This window comes from Orbicella faveolata, unplaced genomic scaffold (assembly GCF_042242905.1).
Source record: "Orbicella faveolata isolate gen_17 unplaced genomic scaffold, um_ofav_v1 contig_48, whole genome shotgun sequence".
NCBI classification, from domain to species: domain Eukaryota; kingdom Metazoa; phylum Cnidaria; class Anthozoa; order Scleractinia; family Merulinidae; genus Orbicella; species Orbicella faveolata.
Window position 1 is genome coordinate 4,975,253 of NW_028301578.1, and position 21,663 is coordinate 4,996,915.

Consider the following 21,663-nt stretch of genomic DNA (forward strand, 5'->3'; position numbering starts at 1 on the left):
ATTAACGAGCTTAAAATTCACCATCGATTATCACAAGGAAGCTTATTTGCATGAAACGGTCTTCCTACGTTCTCGCTACCTTCGTATGCGCAGGAGCCAGATAAAAATCCCTCTATGATGACTACGATTTATATGCCACAGAAACCTCAACCACACCAGTTCATAGAAGATAAATCTTTATTAATCCAAGCCGCGGGCCATGCATTTTTCATTAGAGTTTCAGTTTATATAAGTTATGACAGCGACATAATTTCTTTCTTTCTCTCTCTCTTCACAGTTTTACCCAACTAGAAACAAAATTGTGTTAATGTTAACCAACTACGCCTGGTTGTTTGAGGAGTGATTAAGCTAATCCAGGGTGAACACGAACTTAAAATGTAATTTGTTGATAGGTGGACCTCATGTAGTTAGAAAATACTACATGTTCAAGAACTCACTCGAAGTGTATTCTCTTTGGTCTCTTTTGTATTCAAGTCTCTTAAAGGACTCGAGAGGAGAACGCAACTTCATTGCTCCCTAACAGGATTAAACTTAGGAACGAACTATTATTTTTTTTGAGAGTGTAGGGGTGGGCAATTTCCGAGGAAAAAAAAAAAAAAAAAAATCTTGCACAGCAAAAGCTACTGAAAAAAAAAAAAAACGTGCCAGGGGAGCCATGGGAAAAAATTCGAGCAACTGCTGTCTACCATCCAGGTCCTGTGTTTGACTTTAAAAGGTTCTTGCACAGGCTATTACCAAAGAAAAAAGCACCATGTACGACCTACAGGCTAATGCCCCCAAAATTCCTCAGTTCCCCACCCCTCCGCCGCACCCCTCAAAAAAATAATGGTCCATCCCTTTTCCCGGCAGTAAAAAAAGTTCTAGACAAGATTGAAGAAGCAAACTAAGTCACTGTGGATTGGCATTACTCAGTCTTCGAACAAGCAGACAGTACTAATGAATTTTAACATCCCCTTCAACTATAACAAATAGTAAAGGAAAAGTCTTACTTGAGCGAAATGATCAAACTATGACTTAAACAAACCCCCACTGTCAGATCTAAATTGTTAAAAAAGGCACAATAAATAATTCTTGGAAAAAAATTTCATACACAGTGCACCCGCCGTCTACACAGTTTTAAATACAGTTTTAAATTTTTAGTACACAGTTGCCAAGTCTTTTGTTGTTTCGCAATTGAATGCCGTCACATGATTCAAATGGCGGTACTCTAAAAATTAAACAAAATGGCGGACACTGTCCAATTTGTCTTTGAAACTGAAACTATCTGTATTTAAGAAATCTTTAGTTTGCGTTATATTTGCAACAATTTGAATCCAACAGTGGAAATTTCCTCTAAAGAAAAATGTATAAAAAATAACAATATGAAGGATTTGATGATATGAAAATGAACTTCCAAGTTGTTTCTTTTTTCTATGTACATGTACACGTTATCCCGTGCTAAGAATAAAAGTTACCCTAGTTACAAAAATAAACTTTTACACTATTTACAGAAAATTAAATTTTGAAATTAGTATCTATTTTAAAGAAGCTTGTCACACTATATATGGTATCAATTTCTAAAATATTTGAAATCGTCTTCAAATTCCAGAAAAACTTAAAGTGCCTATGAAGTAAAAAATAATTGCTGCTGATTTGAAAGGCTTTTCAAAGTAAAGAAGAATGGCGTTTTCCTTTTTGGAATACCTTTTTTCGTTTTAGAGATATTCACGTTTTTGTATTATAAGTGATGACGTCATAGGTGGTTCCACTGAAACAGTTCAACACTCAGTCAAGAATATCTCTAGAAATATTAAAGCAGTGTTCTTTAAACTTGGCACCAGAAATGTATATCACAAAAGAAACAAAATGACACCCGTCGTGCCGTTGCCATGACAACAGTTATGCCGCTGGTCCTGTTTTAATTAAAACTAACATTACCAGATTTTATCTTAAACAAGGATCATCCACTCCCAACAATCTAATGGGGAGAGTTAAGACAGTATGGGAATCATGTGTGTTCCGAGCAAGACCCTCTGTCCCTTTTCAAAGGGTTGCAAATTGGCATATTTGGTTTTTCACAGAAAGAGACCTGAGCCAGAAGAGTTGCCATGGCAACAACACAGAAGGTGTCATTCTGTTTCTTTTGTGATGCACATTTGTGGTGCCAAGGTTGAAGAACACTGCTCCAATATTTCTAGAGATATTCTTGAATCAGTGTTTTACTGTTCAAGTGAAACCACCTATGACGTCATCACTTTTCTCATTTGCATAATACAAAAACGTAAATATCTCTAGAATGAAACAAGATATTCCAAAAAGGGAAAGACCAATCTTCTTTACTTTGAAAAGCCTTTCAAATAAGCAGCAATTATTTTTTACTTCATAGGCACTTTCATAGGTCTTGGTCATGCAATGTTAGGCTAAAACAGACCTGTTAAACAAGTGACATAATTAACTGAAATATCTCAATAACGGCTTAAAACTGTACAGCTGAAAAGAAAAAGCGAGAAGCCAAACAGGGGCATAAATGGGTATTGGAAAGAAAAAAAAAACGGATTACATTCGGGCAAACTATACTTGTTTTGTTGTGTGGTCGTGATTGTACCCAACACGACTGTTGTTCTACTAAACTGACGTTCAGAGCCCAAATAACTACCAAAATAAACAAAAGTAGCTAAAATACCATGACCTAATGATCCCTTAAATTGATAGTTCATGAAGGCTGTAAAACTGTCTCCCAAGTTATTAGCCGACAAGAATACTTCAAGGAGCGCAGTCAAGGTATTATGAGTTATTTTGGCCACGTACAAAATTGCCTTTAAATTTAAGTAAACCTGAAAATAGCAGTTTACTAAGACAGAAAAACACCAAAGAGATAATAATCAACCACAAAGAAAGAAGGATGGTTAAGGATGGAGAAGATTAACACGGATTACAACCGACGAACTTGAAAAATTTAGATTAACTTTTCAAGATGCGTCAATCGTGACGTAGCTCCTTTAAGACAGGAAAAATTGAGAACGACTGCAAACTTGAAAAATTCACGCTATTTTTTTTTGGGGGGCGGGGGGGAGGGGGTAAAAACTGGCTTCTGTGACAATGCTCCTTTGATCATAAATTAAAATTATTGCTTACCAAAATATGTTTCGCGATGATTTAAAGTCCGACATAAATATTGCTTATCTTCTTTCCCATTAAGATTCCACATGTACAATAAATGTTACAAGAAGTGTGATATTTGCCTTTTGTTACGAGATAAAGATCAATTCCAGTTTAAGTCTTGCTATTGACCCGAGGAATTTTTCTTCACCCATGGTCAATTCCAAGTAAAATATTTAATGATCACAAAAATGTAATGATAAAGCTTAAAGAATTCCTCTTTATATATTGAGCTTTTATCCCAGATTCTTCATGATAAACTACCCTTAAAATCCACCCTTCTCGTATTGAAAGCAAATTTTTTAAAAAAGTGATCGAGTCCCCAGATTTCCCAAAAGAAGCTCGATTAAAATATTCAATGTTGAAGGCACAAAAACACCGGCCTCGCGAAGCTAAGAGAGGCTTTCTTGCGAAATTGCGACATGGTTCTACTTGAGCGCTTAGTAAAACAGTGTAGTGAAACAGGCCTTAAATCTACTGTTTTGAGAGTGTCAGAGGTTGGCACACAAGTAAAAAAAAATATAAATGGCTTGTACGACCAATCTTTTAGTTATACCTTGATGGAAAACTAAAATCGTAGTCCTCTTTGCAAGAGGGGTGTTGCGTCACAATCCAACTTGTCTACAGGATTGGATCGGAGAAACTTGCATAATGTCTCCCTTCCCGCGCTGAAGTTTTCCCGCGCTTTTTATGAGACATTTGAGATCGAAAAATTCTACACTGATGACGTAGTTCTTGAGAGTGAGGTAACGACCAATCAGGGAAGCTATACACAAATTTTAAGCCTCGTCGTGAGAATGAGGTCTAATCTTAAGATCTCTCTTTAGCCGGAAAATTGAGCACGAAAATATGAAGAAAACATCAATTGAAATGATACCCTGAGGATATTCATCACTCACTGCAGTCAAGTGAATTACAGTGCGACTACTCGAACCGGGCAACTTGGAAAAGAGTTAACCAATCAGAACGTTACTTGAGAACAAAGGATAGCAATCTTTTCCTCAAATAAACCAATAACATCGAAGAACACGAACAACAGATCTTAACAAAATTGAAAACCCAACAAAGTGCAAAGTGTTACGAACCTTTCAAGAAACTCTGCCATTTGTTGATTGGTTAGTTTCGATCCTAAATTTTGTCCGTTTTTCAACGGTTCTGGTTTAGTTGTCGCAAAATGAGTTTTCAAGCTAAATTTTTCGAATGAGACATGCAGGGGAGTCGATAGTGTTTACATCGTCACTCCAAACAAACCGTTACTTGCCGTCACGAGAAGCTATCAGTCCATTGTTCTCAGTTTATGTTTTAATTGGTTAGTTTTCTTCTTGGTGGCCCGGTTCCAGTGGTCGCACTGTAACAGCCTGTCCATAGGAAAGGCAAACTTAACGAGAACTGAAATACGTTTGCGCCCAATGACACCAAATTTCACGCCATGTCGATAGCGGCACTCCTAAGCGATTCCACTTGCCTTTATATCTCATCGTAAAAATGACGATGGTCGAGACGTTTAAAGCCAATCTTACTCCAGCCACAAGAAGCGAAGGGACGGAGAATCTTCGACCAACCGCAAGACTCATTCTTCATACAAACCACCGCTTCTCTGTCAACTATTCTTTAAAACAAACTGAAGATCTTCCGGAAGAGTTCTAATAATGGACAATAGGTGTCCTTTCAGCTGTTGTTTGATTTCAAGGCTCACGGGAGGGTAGAAAGACGCCGAACCAGCCTGCAAAGTTAAAAAAAAAAACCATTAAATACTACCCAATAGCTTTTCATCCACAGACTTAAAAGTTAGAACCACCTTGTACAGCATAATAAACAGTGCCACATGAAAGTACTGCTCAATAGCTTTCATTTGAATGTTCACACACTAGAGTTTCATCTACTCAGGTTTCATCCACAGACTTCAAGGTTAGTACCACATGAACAGTACCATATGAAGGTAATACCTCCATGGTATTTAGCACCAAAATGGGTTACCTTGACATCAGAAGTGTCTTCAATGTGGCATTGATGTCACCATCGATTGATATGTCAAAGAATATCACTTATTCATCATTTCTACCTTGACGATATCAGACGAAACTTAGTTCAGAACGAAGTAAAATACATACTAGTAATGCAATACTTTCGAGTGGTATACCATGGATTATCCCACGAGTCTCTTGCATTTTCAACGAGTGGGATGTTCCAGTGGTATACCACAAGGGAGCGCTGCTTAACTATACCATATATTTATACCACGCCATAGAAAATACAGTGGTCAACGCAACTGAGCAATGCGACATACGCGCGGTGCATGATGGGAAGGTTGGATGTAGTACCGTCGAAAATACAACGGCTTCGCTGTATTCTGATTGGCTGTATTTTCTATGGCATGGTATAAAAGGAGAAATCGCACTTACCAGCTTCTCTTTGATCTGCAAGAACAAATCAACGATCTCCACCTCCTGCTTGTCTCTGATCCAACGAGGAACATCCTAAGAAAAACGTACAGAAAATAAGTAAACCTGTCTAGTAATAAAAGCAACATTGAATTTGCGAGAGGAATCATCATTCCCTGGCTAAAGAATCTGTGACATTATTCTCGACTCATCACAACTTTCTCCACTGGCCAAAAGTATATTACCTTATTATAAGAGGCACTAGAACAATTAGCTGAAACACTTTAGCCAATTATCAACATGAAGTTAATAAGGACAGATGTAAATTAGTTTATAACTTAGTTTAAGTCTACTAGCGTTCTATCACCAATGCCGTTCTCTGATTGGCTACGCTACTGACTATCTATTCTGTTGTAGATAGTGAGTAGCGTAGCAGTGTGCGCTTGTTAACAAAATGACGGCCGCGTCTTTGAGTTTTCGAGGTGTCTGTGAAGAGAATTCATTTAGATAAAGTTTTGAACGACTAGTAGATTTATACTAAAACAATCAGATTATTCGCTCTCGATTTCTATGCGTGATAGTTGAGGAGCGCGCAACGCGATAGAAATCTCGAACTCATAATCTAATTATTAATAGAGATGCACGGAGTTGCCTGCGCTAAGACAACCCATTTCAACAGAAAAAAGACATTAGTTTCATGAAAATCCTTCGTTGATCCCAAGAGTAACTCACAGCCTTTCCAAGAGCTTCCAAATGAAGAATTTCCAGCTTCTGTCTTATCTCTTGTTGCCGATGTCGTAACCAACCTTCAAAGTTTGCAGATTTGAAGAATTTCCTATGGTAACAATACAACGTGGAGGTCAAGTTCCAAATTTTCTGTGTCAAATCACTACAGAGAGAGTTATTTATGATTTTATCACAAGAAAAATATGCGGGAAGGCCTACACATCGGAGGCAATCGGAGAAGAGAACCTACAAAAAAGTGCAAGCTACGTAAACCTTTTAACTCTCTGGCCCATCCACACTACGCCGGAGGAATTTAAAAACGCAACAATCACCGGTCATTTTGGATTTGTGTTTGAGGAAAACTCGGTCAGGGAAATCACGTGATTATCGTGATGCCATCATTTTCGAAAAGTTCAGTTTTCAAATTATTTCCGTCCACACCTAAATGCAAAGCTCGTGTTTTCATATTCCTCCGACCGGTTTGAAGAGCGTTTTCGGAAAGCTCCGTTGTCGTGACGGATTAGTGTGGACGGTAGGCCTAACCGTAGAAATAAAGCTGCGTTTTCAAATTTCTCCGGCGTAGTGTGGACGCCGCATCAATGGGCTTATGTTTAAAGCCAGATATCTGCAACCCATTTAGAATATTTTAACTGAAAAAAGAATTTCCATTTATTTAGTTACTTCACTTTGTCGTTCATTTATTGCCAGTAATCTTTCAAGTTCGGTTTTTTGTTGTAGCAAGAATGCGCCTAACTTCATAAGGTGGAGGAAAAGGCTGTTAAGCTTAAATTTACAGTCTTTGAGTTTTTACCTGTAAAGTCCGACCCAGTTCCCCTTCAGCCTGGATGTTAGCTGAGGTCCTGAATGTTCTAAGGTCGTCAGAAATTCATCTGCATCAAAAGGCTTCAATCTTGGAGGATGCTACAATTTAAATAATGCAAAATGATAGTTACTAAAAGAAGTAACCCAGTTTAGACCAATGTACTGTAATCTGGTTGCACGCTTATAAGACATTCTGTTGCCTTTATAAAAGTTGTCATTCCTGAAGATCTTCAAATAACTTAACAAATTAAGTTTACCTTCCAAGGGGAGATACTTCTTTGCAGAGGCATAAGACTAGCAACATATCTTTCCTGAGCATTGGAAAGAGAAAATTATCATTAGAAAGGAACTTTGGAGGTCTAAAAGCTATACACCAGCCCACGCAAGTAGAGTTTGGGCAGAGGCCAGTCAGAGTTACTCTGATGGGTTTTCAGTTGGGCAAGACACTTTACTGGCACAGTGCCTCGATCAATCGGGTGTATAAATTCTCACTGCGAAACTCACTGGTTAAAGTGAAGAAAAGCTCCCAAAAGATATTGTCCGTAGTCTGTCGGCCAACTATCGGCCGACTGTTGGCGGTTTGTCGAGCGACTGTCGGCCAACTGTTGATCAACTGTCATTCGACTGTAGGCCGCTTGTCGGCAATGTGTCGGTAACATGTTGGCTAACAGTTGGCCGGCTTGTTATCGACAGCCGAAAATGGGAGCCATTGTTCACGTTACCGAGATATTAACCAGGCAATAACATCCGCGAATGTTTCTGTGGTGTTGCTACATGAATCTTTCTCTACAAGATCTACATGTAACCGTAAAAGTATGTTTGTAACCATACCAATGGAATAATAAAACTCTGTGTTAGCTCCAACATGTGTCTCCTCAAAATGGCGTTCTATGAAATTAAAGAGCAAAGAGAGGGCAAAACGAAATTAATCAATAATAACCTCAAAAGGTACAATAAATTACTAATCTCCCAAGTTTTAAATTTATGACTCGCAAATTTGCAATTCACAAGTAACTTATTCATGTTTCATTTTTCAGGCACTCTGAAAAATCTCCCGTTGGTACATGCACCCATTGAAAGAATACATGAAAGGTTAAGACTGTGATGGGTTCTAGCGTAGAGCGGATCTAGGGGGAGAGTGCAAGGGGTGAGCACCCTCCTCCTCCCCCCCCCCCCCCCCCCCCACACACACACACACCCGAGATGACATCCGGCTTTCTTAAATTTGTTTACCTCGCCATTCCTTAGTGGTGCACTCCCTCCTAAGAAAAATCCTGGATCCGCCCTGGTTATGCGGAGGACTAATTTTCAAAAGCTGTTCGGGTTATACTGTTCACCCAGTTATTAGTTAATGCCAGTATGCAGGGCTCTTACCTGAACTTCTGGGGGTCGCTTTGGGTGATTTCCCTGTTAAAATCAGAGTAAGATAATTCAAATTACAATTTGATGCATAGCCACTTAAACTACCACGTCAAACCTAGGATTTAACTCAACAGTTTTTAGTCCAGTTTATCCTGGCAGGGAGGCACGCTGGCCTCATGGTTAGTGGGCTTGTCTCCGGATCGTGCGGTCCAGATTTGAGCCCTGGCTGGGGACACTGCGTTGTGTTCTTGGGCAAGACAATTTTCTCTAACAGTGCCTCTCTCTACCCAGGTGTATGAATGGGTACCGGCGAATTTAATGCTGGTGGTTAACCCTGCGATGGACTAGCATCCCATCCAGGGGGGAGTAGAAGTACTCCTAGTCGCTTCATGCTACAGAAACCGGGATAAGCTCCGGCCTGACGGGTCACTTGGTTCATATGCAGCCTTTTTTATCCTGGAAATGGACAATAATCATCTTGTCATGCTGTAGTTGACCTTGGATGAGACAGATAAGCCTAAAATATACACACCTTGCTTAATCTTCTAAAAATAAGTTTATCCTTTGTGAGCAGTTGCTTGTACTTTGTATAGATGCCTAAAACAAAGCAACCAGATTTCAAAAATCACTTAGACAAAACAGAAATTTTAGCATTCAACTGAATCCTTCCTAACTATCAGAAGCTTCATTAATAAAGTGAACAAATGACAGACTCGTACCCAGTCACTATTTACAGGTATTGGGGGAGAGAAGATTGGATACTAGCGTGGATTCAGGCATGCGGGGTGTCATGAGAAGGGTCCCATACCTTCCTGCACGCTCCACTCGATCCAGACCACTTTCTCTTTGAAACAATCAAATCTGACCCGTTAATATCGACTGGGTAAGAGTATGAACATATAAGGAACAAACACACGCACTGACGAAAAAAGGAAAGACAGAATGGAGCCTAGAAGGTGGGAGGAAAGGAGCAACAGAGAGAAAGTGGGAGAGATGAAGGAAGCAAGGATTGAAGAAGGGAGGGAAGAAAAGAAGAGAAAATGTCAAATGCATGGAAGAAAGATGAAAAAAAAAGCAAGGAAAGAATGAAAAAATGAACTCATCAACAAAAGAACAATGGGATTTATTGAAGAAATGGAGAAAGAGAGGAACAAAGAAATGAAGGAATGAAGGAAGGCAAGTAGGAACAAAGGACTGAATGGAAAGATGAACCTTCACCATTACATTTGATCACTATACAGTAACAACAAGAGTTACAGCGTTACATCAACTCCAGTGTCGCTAGCCAAATGAAATAGTTCACCTGGCTTTGAAGATAGTGTCCTTTTAGCATTTTGGCCAACACCAGGAGACTTTCTAGATGATATGACTAGGAGAAGACAAGATAATAATCAACTTCTGAACTGGGTAAGGGTCATACATAGTCCTGGAATGATTTAGACATAACTTCACATTGTAAAACAAGAATCAAGGTTTCGATTACATCTTTATTTGCCTGAGAATTAAATACTGATTTAATTTGTGGTAGTCCCAGTAACTGCATGCAAGATGTTTGCGATCAAGATAAAATGCGAACTTACAGCTCCCTTTAAATACCACCCTCTATACTTGGATATACTCGGGGTGGGAACTATCACTGATAAAAGCTCTTTTCACAAAAGAGCAAATAATTCCCAGAAATCTCTTTTAAAACATAAAGAGAACGCACTGAAATTTTGGGATGACGTTCATAAAATGCACACATTCACACATAGTACCACTTGCTCAAACAAGGCTTACTAGATTTGTCATCTCGGACTGTCTCCATGAGATGTAGACAGTAGAGCAAAGGGAGAAAAAGTACTATGTTCCTTGCTGTATATTTTTTCAGACATTTATTTTGAATACCTTATGAATGCTACAGAAAACTCATCAAAAGATTGGACAATTTATTTTTTATTCATGAATGACTATTTTCATAGAGTATGAATCCTGATGCAATAAAATCATTACTACTCACCAAGATTAGACATTTCTCCTATTCTCACCATGTGTGGCCAGTGTTGAAGAGTCTTAGCAAAGAAGGGATTTGTAACACCAAGAATTACGCCAGGCCTGAAATAGAAGATGCTTTTGTTAAGCCATGACCCTACATTCCCTGTTACTTTACCTAGACACACGGATGCTACCATAGTCTCCTTTGCAGTCTTTATTTGGGTCACAAAGCAATGCCTCTCCCCACTAATGGCTGCTTAATTTTACTAGTCACTAACTGAATTCCTTTTGTGCGTACACCACAAAACAGTGTTTAAAAACATTTTTGTTAAACTTCAATTTAAAAACAATGCTGAAGCACATATAGTAAGCAGAAACTATCATATATTAGTATCACCCAACTAGTGGACTAATGCAAATCCTGCATTTTCATTGGCTACACTACTAGAGGACTATTAGTAATAGTCCTCGAGTAGCGAAATTGGCGCAATCAAGCGTGACGCTTTCTTTCGTTTTATTCCCAAATAAATGTTTCTTCATCTTACATTTGCTAACTTTATTATTGCCTTTTCTGTCCGACTAGTTGGGTGATATTAAAACAATTAGACCCTGCGCCCTCAAGGGCCACGGGTCAATAGCCCATTTGGCTTCGCCTCATGGGCTATTGACCTGAAGCCCTTGCGAGCTATGGGTCTAATTGTTAATTAATCAATGGTAATCCAAACTTTGAGCTGATATTGATCAGGTAAATTACCTGCTGTGGTTTGTATCTCCAAAAAAATTGCTGTGTAAAACTTATGCTTACAGATTTTTACAAACTTTAGGGTATCTGTTCACAAAGTATCTCTTCTCTTTCTTTTCTTGTATTTTTTTCCAAATCAGTTCTATACAGTTACATGAATATTACCCATTCTGTTACTTACGGAGCTTGTGTTCTTGTTGTGTATTCTTTAAACTCTGTATCATGGATTGTGAAGAAAGGTCTGTAGTCGGAGCAGTAGTGTAAGGGGGAGATCAAACTACAAGTAGAAAAGAACATACTCAGCAGGCACATAAATAGAGGATATCACATAGTGGTGAGAAGATATGAATTTTATGTTCGAGTAGCAAGAACAACATCTCACGAGTGAGTGCAGTGATCGAGTGAGATATTGTTATTGCCACGAGAACATAAAATTCATATCTTCGAGGTAATGTGTAATGTTCTTTTTATTGTATAGACATACTGATGACCGCATAGTTGACGATTTTCCGAAGATTTCCGACCAGTTTCTGAGGATTTCTGAAGATTCTCCAAAACTTGTCTGAAGGTCACAGGAACACTGCTGAATATTTTCTGGAGAATTGCTGAAGATTACTGAAGATTTCCAAAGATTTCCAAAGACTTTCGAGGGAGACCCAAAGATGTTTCGATCATACACCAACGAATTTAAGAACAATTTAAGAGACAAACTTGATATCAGTGAAATCTTAGATATCTTCACTAGTGAGGATGTGGAAAATATGCCACTTGAGTCCTGGATGTGGTTTTGTATGAATTTTACGAGTGGTGTATTTTTCAGTTAAACACTTGTGTCTATATAATAATAACTTCTAATTAAATAAGAATTCTACTCAATTACACCAGTCATTTACTTAATACGACTGAGGTGATCAATTTGGAGGCATCTATTAAATAATATTCTACTTGGTTAACCAGTAGTGCTATTAGTAAGAGCACCTCTTCTCTCTGCAGAAGGAAATTTGTACAAGATACTGTATACAGCATTGGTCAGTAGCAATATAAATCAACATTAATTTTGATACCCAACAAAATGGTGTAATTTTAACATGATTGTTTTTTTTTCTGACAAAATAGCCGATGAAACTCTTAGCTAACATTCAAGATCAAAGGCTGGAGCTCGCTGCCTTGAGCTGTATCTGCTGTGTAAACTTCAATTATATTGAAAATGTGCATTTTTATTTACCTTGCAAGAGCTTGGACAGTCTCAGAACAGATTGTAGGAGAAGGTGCCATGACAACAATTGGCTGATAACAAGTACATAAAGAATTATTACAATATAATACAAATTATGATAAAAACTACAGTTACTCGAGCTTCAGGCTTAAAGCAATCATCAGACTGTGCCCATGGTGGCAGTTGAAACAAAATTTAAACAGGTCTACTCATGGAGGGCGTGTGGAGCAATACTGTAAACTTCTGATTGGGTCCATAGAAAGTTCTTATTCTCATGCCTACATTTTGTTACAAGTTCAGATCTTTTGTTTAGAAGCATAGATTTGTCCACGGATAGAATGCAGAGTTTTTCTGTCACACATGATGGGTATATCTTAATAAAATTAAATGTGTTCAGCTTGAGAGTTTATAAAGCAGTAATTAGAACAAACTACACTGAGCTACAGATGTAATTGTAAGTGGTCTTAAAATCTTGTGAATCATACCACAAATTAAAGTAATGGATACACTTTAGTACATGTAATTAATTTAGAGTAATTAGTATTGAATGTAAACATACAGTACTTACAAATATTATAATTGTGATTAGACTGATAAAAATGTTTTTATAATCTAATAACAATTTCCCCAGTCTACACTGTGAATGTAAGAATATTATGATATCAATACCTCATTAGTAAGTGCTAATTCCCATAAGAGATGAATGTGAGGAAGAACTGATTGTAAGCACCTGAAAAACAAAATGTCAAAGACAGTTTTTTAAACATAGACCTATAATATTTGTAAATGAAGAGCTGTTTTATTCTACTGTTTTCTTAGCAACTGCAGTAGTAAGACTTAGAATTTATTTACAGTCTGTACCTAAAGATATCTGGATCCTTCAAAGTTGGAATGACTTTAGGAGAGGGCATTTGAGGCTGAAATTTAAAAATAAAATACAATTTTGGTAATTTCTGTTTGAAGCTATGAGAACAACATCCAAGACTTTTATATTGAAATAAATAATTATTACTATCACAATCCTCCTTCTGGAGCTCCCACATAATGAAATTAAATGCAGTTAAATATATCAGTTAACAATTAACTAGTACTGTGCTAGTGGACCAATGTTAACCAATGGCATTTTGATATTCGCCTGTTGCATTGAAAACTAAATCAAAGTAAATAAAACCAAACTGCACTGACCCAAATGACATGTATGAAGGACTTTAAAAACCAGATCAAATATAAAATTAATTAGAAAGTTTTCATGTCCTGTTGAAATTTTTAGAATTTGATGAATAAATAAACAATAGCCTCCATTTGGCACGAAAATATGCTCTCATATTTGTCTGCAAACAATGTCTGTTCTGAGAAGCAAGCAGTTTTCTGAGAGCATAGCTTGAGGAAAACTGTAAGCTTTGAGGAACAGATAATATCGGAGCAAATTTTCCCGCCGGAGGCTATTGTGTTTAATATCCTTCAAATATTTTTTGCGACACACACAGTTTTGAAAATTGGGGAATATCACTCCCATATTCTCCAGTTTTAGCTGCAGGCATTTTCAGTCATGTGACATGTTTAGATCAATAATGTACGAGCAAAAATATTTGATGGATTGTGAGGTCCGTTATAACAGTAAGCATAATTTGAGCAAGTCTGTACAGTTTTTAGCACAGTTTAGTCAACTCACCACAATGTGAGCAACAAGAGGATTGTCTGGCGATGACACTGCTCCTGGTTTGTCTCCTCTGGATGGAACTCGAACCTACACGTAACACAAACACACCAACATACAACATATAAGACAAACAGCCCCTACTAAAATGTTCCAGTAGCCAGAAATTTTGCCAGCTGCAGTAAAAAAAAAAAACATTTCTCATCACCAACAACATTCTACATCTGGTCTTTACAGCCTAGTAATACTGAGTGACATACTATATTCCAACACATTTCAGTGAGATGACTGGGTGAATAGGGGGCGTAGCAAACAGACTTTTAATTTGCTATTTCATTCCTGATAAATTTATCATTAATTACCATAAGGATTTAAATTTAAAGATTGCCAAAGAATAAATATGACAATACATTGCATGACAATAAAGCCCACCCACAGCTACAGTGTACATTGTTTTACTGAATTGCAGTACATGTATGTAACAAATATAACTTCAAAGAAGCCACAACAAAAAAAGCAGTGAGCTCTCAGAGCTCATCAATTTTTTGTTGGGCTATGATATCGCACGTTTGTGTTTGTACAGTACCAGTCGCAAAATACATTTATTTAGCACCTTCCACTAGTCCATTGATGAACGTTCACGCAACACGTTTGTTTCAAAAACATGCCATCGAACTGCAAAATTCTTGCATCAAACATGAATAGAGATAATTTCGCTCACTTTCCCTAACCAAAGTTTTGATTATGCTGAAAGATTTCAACTATTTGAAGGAGCAACTGATACTGGGCCGTACATGACATTACTGACAGGTGAGCATGAAGAGAGTGAGAATATATGCGATGCATGTCAGGGAAATGAATCTTTAAGCACTTCCGGCACGAAAAAAGATCCTCATATTTCCAGTGTAGCCAAGATTATTAAATTACTAACTAAAACAAAAATTTGTTAAAGCAAATTTGGCTGAGCCTACCAATTTTTTGTCGCTTAGTGTGACCAGCCCCTTACCCAAATGTAAACACTACGTTTTAACGTTAGTCTATTATTTTGGGGGCTAGAGGATTGCTGTGGTCTGCTGCACTTAAGAGCCGATGCCCAACTACATGTACCTCAATCACTCTTTGGGTGGGGGGGGGGGGGGGGGGGAATTACGTTAATTACCTTAGATGGATACAAATGTTACTTAATAAACATAACATGAAAGTTACCTGCATGACATTTCCCATCAGAGGAAGCTGTAATGTATGGCCGGCCTCAGGATTAGGCCACTGATCGATATCATGACAGACTAAAAGAATATCGTAAAGAATTACTGACACAACATCAACATACATGTAAGTTATCAGCCTTCCATAAGAAGGCTAAGAAATCCACTGTCAGAGTTACTGTTTTGAAGAGGGGGACTATGTTTTCTCCTCTTGAAAGGGAGGATTGAGCAAGCTGTTCTGTGGGGTACCTTTTGGGTAGAGTTTTAATTTTTACAGTGGTGTACAGAGTTTCCAATATTCATAGCCAAGGTACAGTGTAAGTTAACCTGTTATTTCAGAATCTATGAAATTTGGGGTTTGTGTGACAACAATTACCTATAATAGCTGCATGTACCTTTTTTTAACAGTATCCAATATTAACTTCTAACAACTTTTATTAAATTATATATTTATTGGCCCCAATTTGTCATTTCCGAGGGCCAATCTATTTGTTAGTTTGAACTACACAGATCACTATGTCTACATTTCTTTGTGTTCAGAGCAACTAAAACTACACGCGTACTTGTATCGGAAATGCTGCAAGTTAATACATGCATGTGCATTGTACCTGTTTCTAAACCAAGCTCTCCATTCTCAAAGAAGCTTGGAGCAACAAGCTGAACCTAAAGAGAAGAAAGACCAGAAAAGAAACACTTCATCAGAACTTTTACTTAATACATTAAGCTTTATGATTTCTTGTAAATATGTAAAAGGTAGGTTCTGTGTTTGAGCTTACTGCATGGGGTCCATCAGGCTATGGCACATGATCATGTAACTCAAGGTTCCTATAGCACAAAGCGACCATAAGAGTATTACGACTCCACCCCCGCCCCCTCCCAAACCCCTGTATGGGACACCATTCCATCACATTAACTTATTCCCTGGAATAAAATTTGCCTTTACCCATTTATACCCCAGGAGGAGAGACGTACTGTGAGAGCTAGAGCTTGATTCTGGATACCTCAAACCAGAGTCTGGTGCACCCAACCCTTACTCGACTGTGCCTTTCACAACACAATATCATTACTAAGTCAAACACATAATTGAGAATGATTCTGGAATGATCCTGCACTTAAATCAACTCAGACAGGGCTCATTTTCTCGTGGTAATCTTCCTTTCCCTTCCTGCTCAAAAAGGTCAAGTGAAATTCTTTGATTCAAACTTTTTATACCAAAACAAAAATATATTGTTAACCACAACAAATATTCTAATTACCAGTCAAAGGTTGAAATACTTTCCCTTCCCTCTCAGTAACATCAAGTGAAATTATTTTCCAATTGATTCAAAATTTTTAAGCCCAAAACAATAATTATTGTAAACCACAACATGTATTTTACCAGTCACAGGCTGAAATATTTAATTACTGATTTGTTACTTACCACCTCGGAAAACAAGTTGACATATGGTAGCCTTGAAACTAACACGACTGACTGAAACACAACAGAAACATACAATTATAATTAAAATAGTGTTATTGCAGATGAGTGACAATATTCACCTTGAATAATTAAAAAAAATAAAACAATTTTCAGGAAGGGGCCAAAGTCACAACCTCCCCCTTTTTCTTGTTCTTTAATCTTAACCAACTATTTTGCAAGTGTTTTGGTAGAATGTTGATGTCTTGTGGGTATGGGGTGATATTGCATTCTAACCCCTCCCCTCCCCCTCCCCCTTCTCTCCCTGGATTTTTCTGGGCCTTTGACACCCACCCCCACCCCTCTGAAATTTCCAATCCCTTCCATGATGGGGATATTAATATTTTCTGGAATCAAACAATGCCTCCTTTCTGAATTTCCTGGAACAGCCCACCACTGTTAGTAAACATCTTTCACTTTGCAACAAAATTTAAGAAATAGCAAACCTTCTGAAAATATCCCCTCTGAATACTAGGATCTTTAACTTGACGGAAATAAGCAAAGCCATAAAAGTGGGCAGGATCACTCTGAAAACAAGTGGCACAGAAATATGTTCAAAACACTAAATTACAGTTATACCACACTTGACTTTCCATTTGGTTGTAAGAGTTAGTTGGGTTTTTGGTTATTTCAGAGTGCTAGTACCCTATTATAAATATATTGATATCTTTTAATATATTTGTAAGTTATTTTCTGCTGGATACAATAAAATTTGTTGTTATTTTCATCGTCTTACACATTAGACGTGACGTGAACAAAGCATGAATTCAGCAAACAAAACAAAAAGCACCTACCAAACATTTAATAAGTTATTAAAAGTCTTATTTTCCTTCAAGAAAATGTGTAAGGGGCTACTAAAAGTATCTTCTGTGTACACGCTGTCTTACTTTTTGTGCATGCATAACTTACACCTAAGTACACCATACTGCCTTTTTGGTTCATTTCTATGGGCAAAGGTATAGAACTTTATCAGAAATCAGAGTGGGGTTTTGCAAATCAATAAATATTCTGCAGTAATAGGGTTCGTACTCTTTTAAGCTTTTCAAATTCCATGACTTTCCATGCCCTTTTCCATGACCTTTCTGAGTTTTCCATGACCTAAGCTAAGCCGTAATTTTCACAGTATTAAAACAGTCATTTGATTAATCATTATTTTATTTAAAGTATTTTCCAGTATTATAATGCATAAAATGCATGCTTGTGGCTATTTCTACTGAAATTAAAGCCTACTTCTAACTTGTCTGTTATTATTTTCAATTTTTTTATCTTTTTGCCTTATTATTCTCAGAAAGCATATTGCTTTTCCATGACTTTCCATGACCCTCACTTAAATTTCATGACTTTCCAGGTCTGGAAATTGAAATAATAGATTCCATGATGACTTTCCAGGTTTTACATGACCTGTATGAACCCTGGCATGAGTAATTGGCCGCACTGAAACAGATGATCAAAATACAACTACATGTAGACTAACAGTCTACATTCCTTGTCCTCCACAGTGTCTCCCTGGGGAAGGAGGAAGTGAAGTGGGTGTGAGAAGGCATGCAGGGCAGCATGAAAGAGGCTTCTGTGGAGGAGAGAGAGGTCTACAGCGTAGACAAGTTGGAACTTTAGAACTTCTCAAAACTCACATTAAAAGAAGTTTTAATTATACTTATAATTATTATCGGTAAACAATGCATCATGTAAGTAATCAAAATTATATTTTGAGTAGTATGAGTTAACCCTTGCATTACCCTGTATGCTAAAGGAACCTCATCTTCATATCTCTTCACAAGATGGCTTTTTTGACAACTGCGAGGACTACATCTGATACGAAAATGAAACTGGGTATCTCCCATGCATCCTGTGAAACACAACAAAATTTAACATTTAATTTGATCAACCTCATGTCCATCTGGGCTCAGAAATGGAGATTTGAAAAATTGACACATCTGGTCAAGGGGTGATAGAATCAGGAGACTAACAGACAAAATATTACATTCATGATAAATTACTACTGATCACTAATTAAAATATTTCCTGCTATTAATGTTCACTCAAGCAGCCATCCATCATATATTAGACAGACACACAGAGTGGAACCCTGCTCTATGGACACACACTTAAAATGGGCACCTGCTTATTACAGACATACATACAGTGTATATGGGTTATTGACCAAGCGTGGGGTTAAGATGGCTGGACATTGGCCAAGTTCTTTTTTTTGTGTGCTTATCGACCGAGATGAAGCCAAGATCTATAAACACACAACAAAAGAATGAGGCCAATATCCAGCCATCTCGGCCGAATAAGCTTGGTCAATACAGGATTTATTATATCGAAACTACATGTATTGTTTTCTTTTGGGACACAGCCCGTAATCCCGAGCAGGTAAGATAGTGCCATCATGGCCGCTCGGTAGCCAATCACAGTGCAGTATTCGGTTCATCTATAGTTAGGCTCATATTAATACATCAAGTTACCCAAAGAAATGCATTCCACAACTAGAGGAAATTGTTCTCATTTAAAAACTTACCTGAGTTGGAGTCAGGAAAGGCCAAATAGCAAATGCTCATTTTCTGTAAAAGAACAAATTAACTTAGTAACTTACAGCATTATGCAAGAACAATATATTTAGAAGTTTCCAACTAAGATCAAAGAGAAGATGTCTCTTTCTAGGTTGCATTGCCAAAATCACACTATATATATGTAAAACTATGGAAAACGTGTACCCAATACCGAAATCAAAACTATAACAACTAGATGCTTGTTTTGATTTTTTTTGTTTTCTAGGGGTTTAAAAGTTGCTACTACTTAATGCTCATCTGAGTGTACTATTTAAATTGGTTCTTGGAAACATGAATTATCTTGTAGGTAATATTGTTTGGCTATTCAGTACCTAAAACAATGACTCATATTAGTGCCTCTTAAATCTGATGGTTGCCTATAGAGATGAGATATTAGCCCATAAAAAAATAGTAGTTCATGACAAAATTGTACCTAAGAATTATAAATATCATGCTTTGATAGACTGATATTGAAACTGCTTTCAGGATTTCAAGCTTACATGTTTTACCAGTTATACGGTGATTGGGCAGTTTGATTAACATCGATTCCCTAAAATTTCCTTTCACAATATTGTAATATAGGATTTAAGAGGAGTCTGTTTTAAACAGTGACAAAGGAGCTAATGAGGATAGAAAATAACAAGGGCAGTCCCAAATAGTGCATCTGTTTCCATGTACAAAACAATACTTGTCAATGCTTCTAGTAGGAAAGAGAATACAAAAGCTGAAGAGAGAACAGTCCACAGACACCAGACGCATGTCTGATCATCTGAGATGTATATTTATATTTCTTTATTGATTTGGGAATGCGGTTGAACAAAGGTCAGTTGTACTGTCCTGCTCTGAAATTACAATGGCCATTTCTGCTCTCATCTGTCTGAACAAGACAAGGTTTGAAATTAACCCGGGGGAGGTACTCCCAGAAGAATTGGGTGACGGCGTGCGGCTTGCTTCCCAAAACTCTTACCCTATTGATGACCAAAATTTGCGATATTCCCTACCCTATTTATGACCTGACCAAAAATTCAAAACCCTATTTATGACCTGACCCTTAAATCAAAACACTGTTTCAGACCTGCGTTTTCTTGTAAATTAGTTCCCTAGTTCAGACCAATGTTAAATTACCGCAAACATAATTTGTGAATGGTTTTTGTTGATTTTCTTTGCGGTAATGATGAAAAAGTGACTTCTTCTAATCAAGGCGAGTGCAAAAACCATACCCTATTTATGACCAAAATGGCCAAAATCAGCTAAAATCGATACCCTATTTATGACCAAAACAGCTGAAAAACCATACCCTTTGGGGTCGCACATACCTGTATAGCCCATATGAGGAAGTACCCCTCCACCCGGGGAAATAATAATGCTTTCTATTTTTGTCCATCTCTTAAATTAGTAAAAATAATATTGTACTACTGAATTACAGCACTATGGCAACTTTGGAATAGAATTGTAGTCAGAATATTTTTGGATTTTGATTTTATTTTAAAGATCTATACCCCTTTCACCATGTTAAGTTTATTTTCAACTGGGGTCAAGAGCTCAGAAATAGGCACACTTTCATAATTATCGGTGCCGGAAAGAGCTCACAATCTTTTCATGTACGATGGTACAAATAAACGCAAAATGCAATAATATAATGATTATGAGGAAAAAAGGAACAAAACTGGATTGAAATAAAATGCCTTTATTAGCTCGATGTTCCATGTGCTCTGTATCAAATATCTACCTGAAAGGTATGAAACTGACAAAAAATAAACACTCGATATCGGCTTAGGCAAAGTTGACATATAAAATTATCCAGATTTGTTTTCGTTGGTTTTAGGTAATGTTTTGGTCCACAAAATGGCTTCAGATACGTGTGTTTCCTCATACTATCGTTATTAAACAGACAACTAAGATCAACGTACAGTAAGCGGATTTATAAATGTCTGATGTAACGAAGACGACGCGACAGCTGTAAGTTCATCGTCAATGTCATGGCCCTACACCTATTTGACTTTGCTTACCTCACGGTCCGTCAGTTCGACATGAGCGGGGTAAACGAGCTGTAACAGAGTAAATACGAATCATAACATTAAAACAATTCAAGCCGCAACAAATCTGCCATAACCACATGCTTAAATATTCTGCGTTCAGTGCCCAAGATTGCGCGCTTCTCGAAGCATGAACGCAATGAACGAAACACTCGCTGGTGCTTACCTCTAACGCTTGGCCAAGCTCTAAATCAAACGTTACAACACAGAAACAGGTCACCCATCTTCTAAAACGATCCCAAGGTAAAACAGGGCCTTCATATTCACTTGCAAGGAACATTTCATCCCCTTCACAGTCCGCCATATTTCTCGGAAACCATCTGTGCGTCTGTGCTTTTCGATCGGTTCAATTGACGTCATTTCCGGTGAGACCAGCCCCACGTGCGCGATGCTTTCTGG

At 37.6% G+C, this 21,663-nt stretch overlaps 1 protein-coding gene across 1 annotated transcript; it reads right to left on the bottom strand.

Moving 5' to 3' along the window:
- Window positions 1–159: 159 nt before the first annotated feature.
- LOC110039960 (protein DENND6A-like) lies at window positions 160–21,618 on the bottom strand. Its single transcript, XM_089281025.1, has 23 exons — window positions 21,431–21,618; window positions 21,238–21,276; window positions 19,198–19,240; window positions 18,416–18,525; window positions 17,126–17,206; window positions 16,644–16,694; window positions 15,832–15,886; window positions 15,225–15,304; window positions 14,034–14,108; window positions 13,223–13,278; window positions 13,031–13,091; window positions 12,371–12,432; window positions 11,327–11,422; window positions 10,429–10,523; window positions 9,733–9,798; window positions 8,962–9,026; window positions 8,442–8,474; window positions 7,899–7,955; window positions 7,325–7,378; window positions 7,057–7,166; window positions 6,252–6,354; window positions 5,541–5,615; window positions 160–4,861 (listed from the first exon to the last, which is right to left on the bottom strand). The coding sequence occupies exons 1-23, from the start codon at window positions 21,566–21,568 to the stop codon at window positions 4,739–4,741; spliced, it is 1,728 nt and encodes a 575-aa protein (XP_089137151.1). The 5' UTR covers window positions 21,569–21,618; the 3' UTR covers window positions 160–4,738.
- Between the last annotated feature and the right edge of the window lie 45 nt (window positions 21,619–21,663).

What these genes read in the sequence shown, in the direction of transcription:
- LOC110039960 (XM_089281025.1), bottom strand. Translation starts at nt 21,568, where the DNA reads ATGGCGGACTGTGAAGGGGATGAAATGTTCCTTGCAAGTGAATATGAA. An exon ending in AGGAGAAATGTCTAATCTTG is followed by an intron (nt 9,799 to 10,428) that starts GTGAGTAGTAAT and finishes GTCTTCTCCTAG; the next exon opens with TCATATCATCTAGAAAGTCT. An exon ending in TGCAGATCAAAGAGAAGCTG is followed by an intron (nt 4,862 to 5,540) that starts GTAAGTGCGATT and finishes TTAACTTTGCAG; the next exon opens with GCTGGTTCGGCGTCTTTCTA.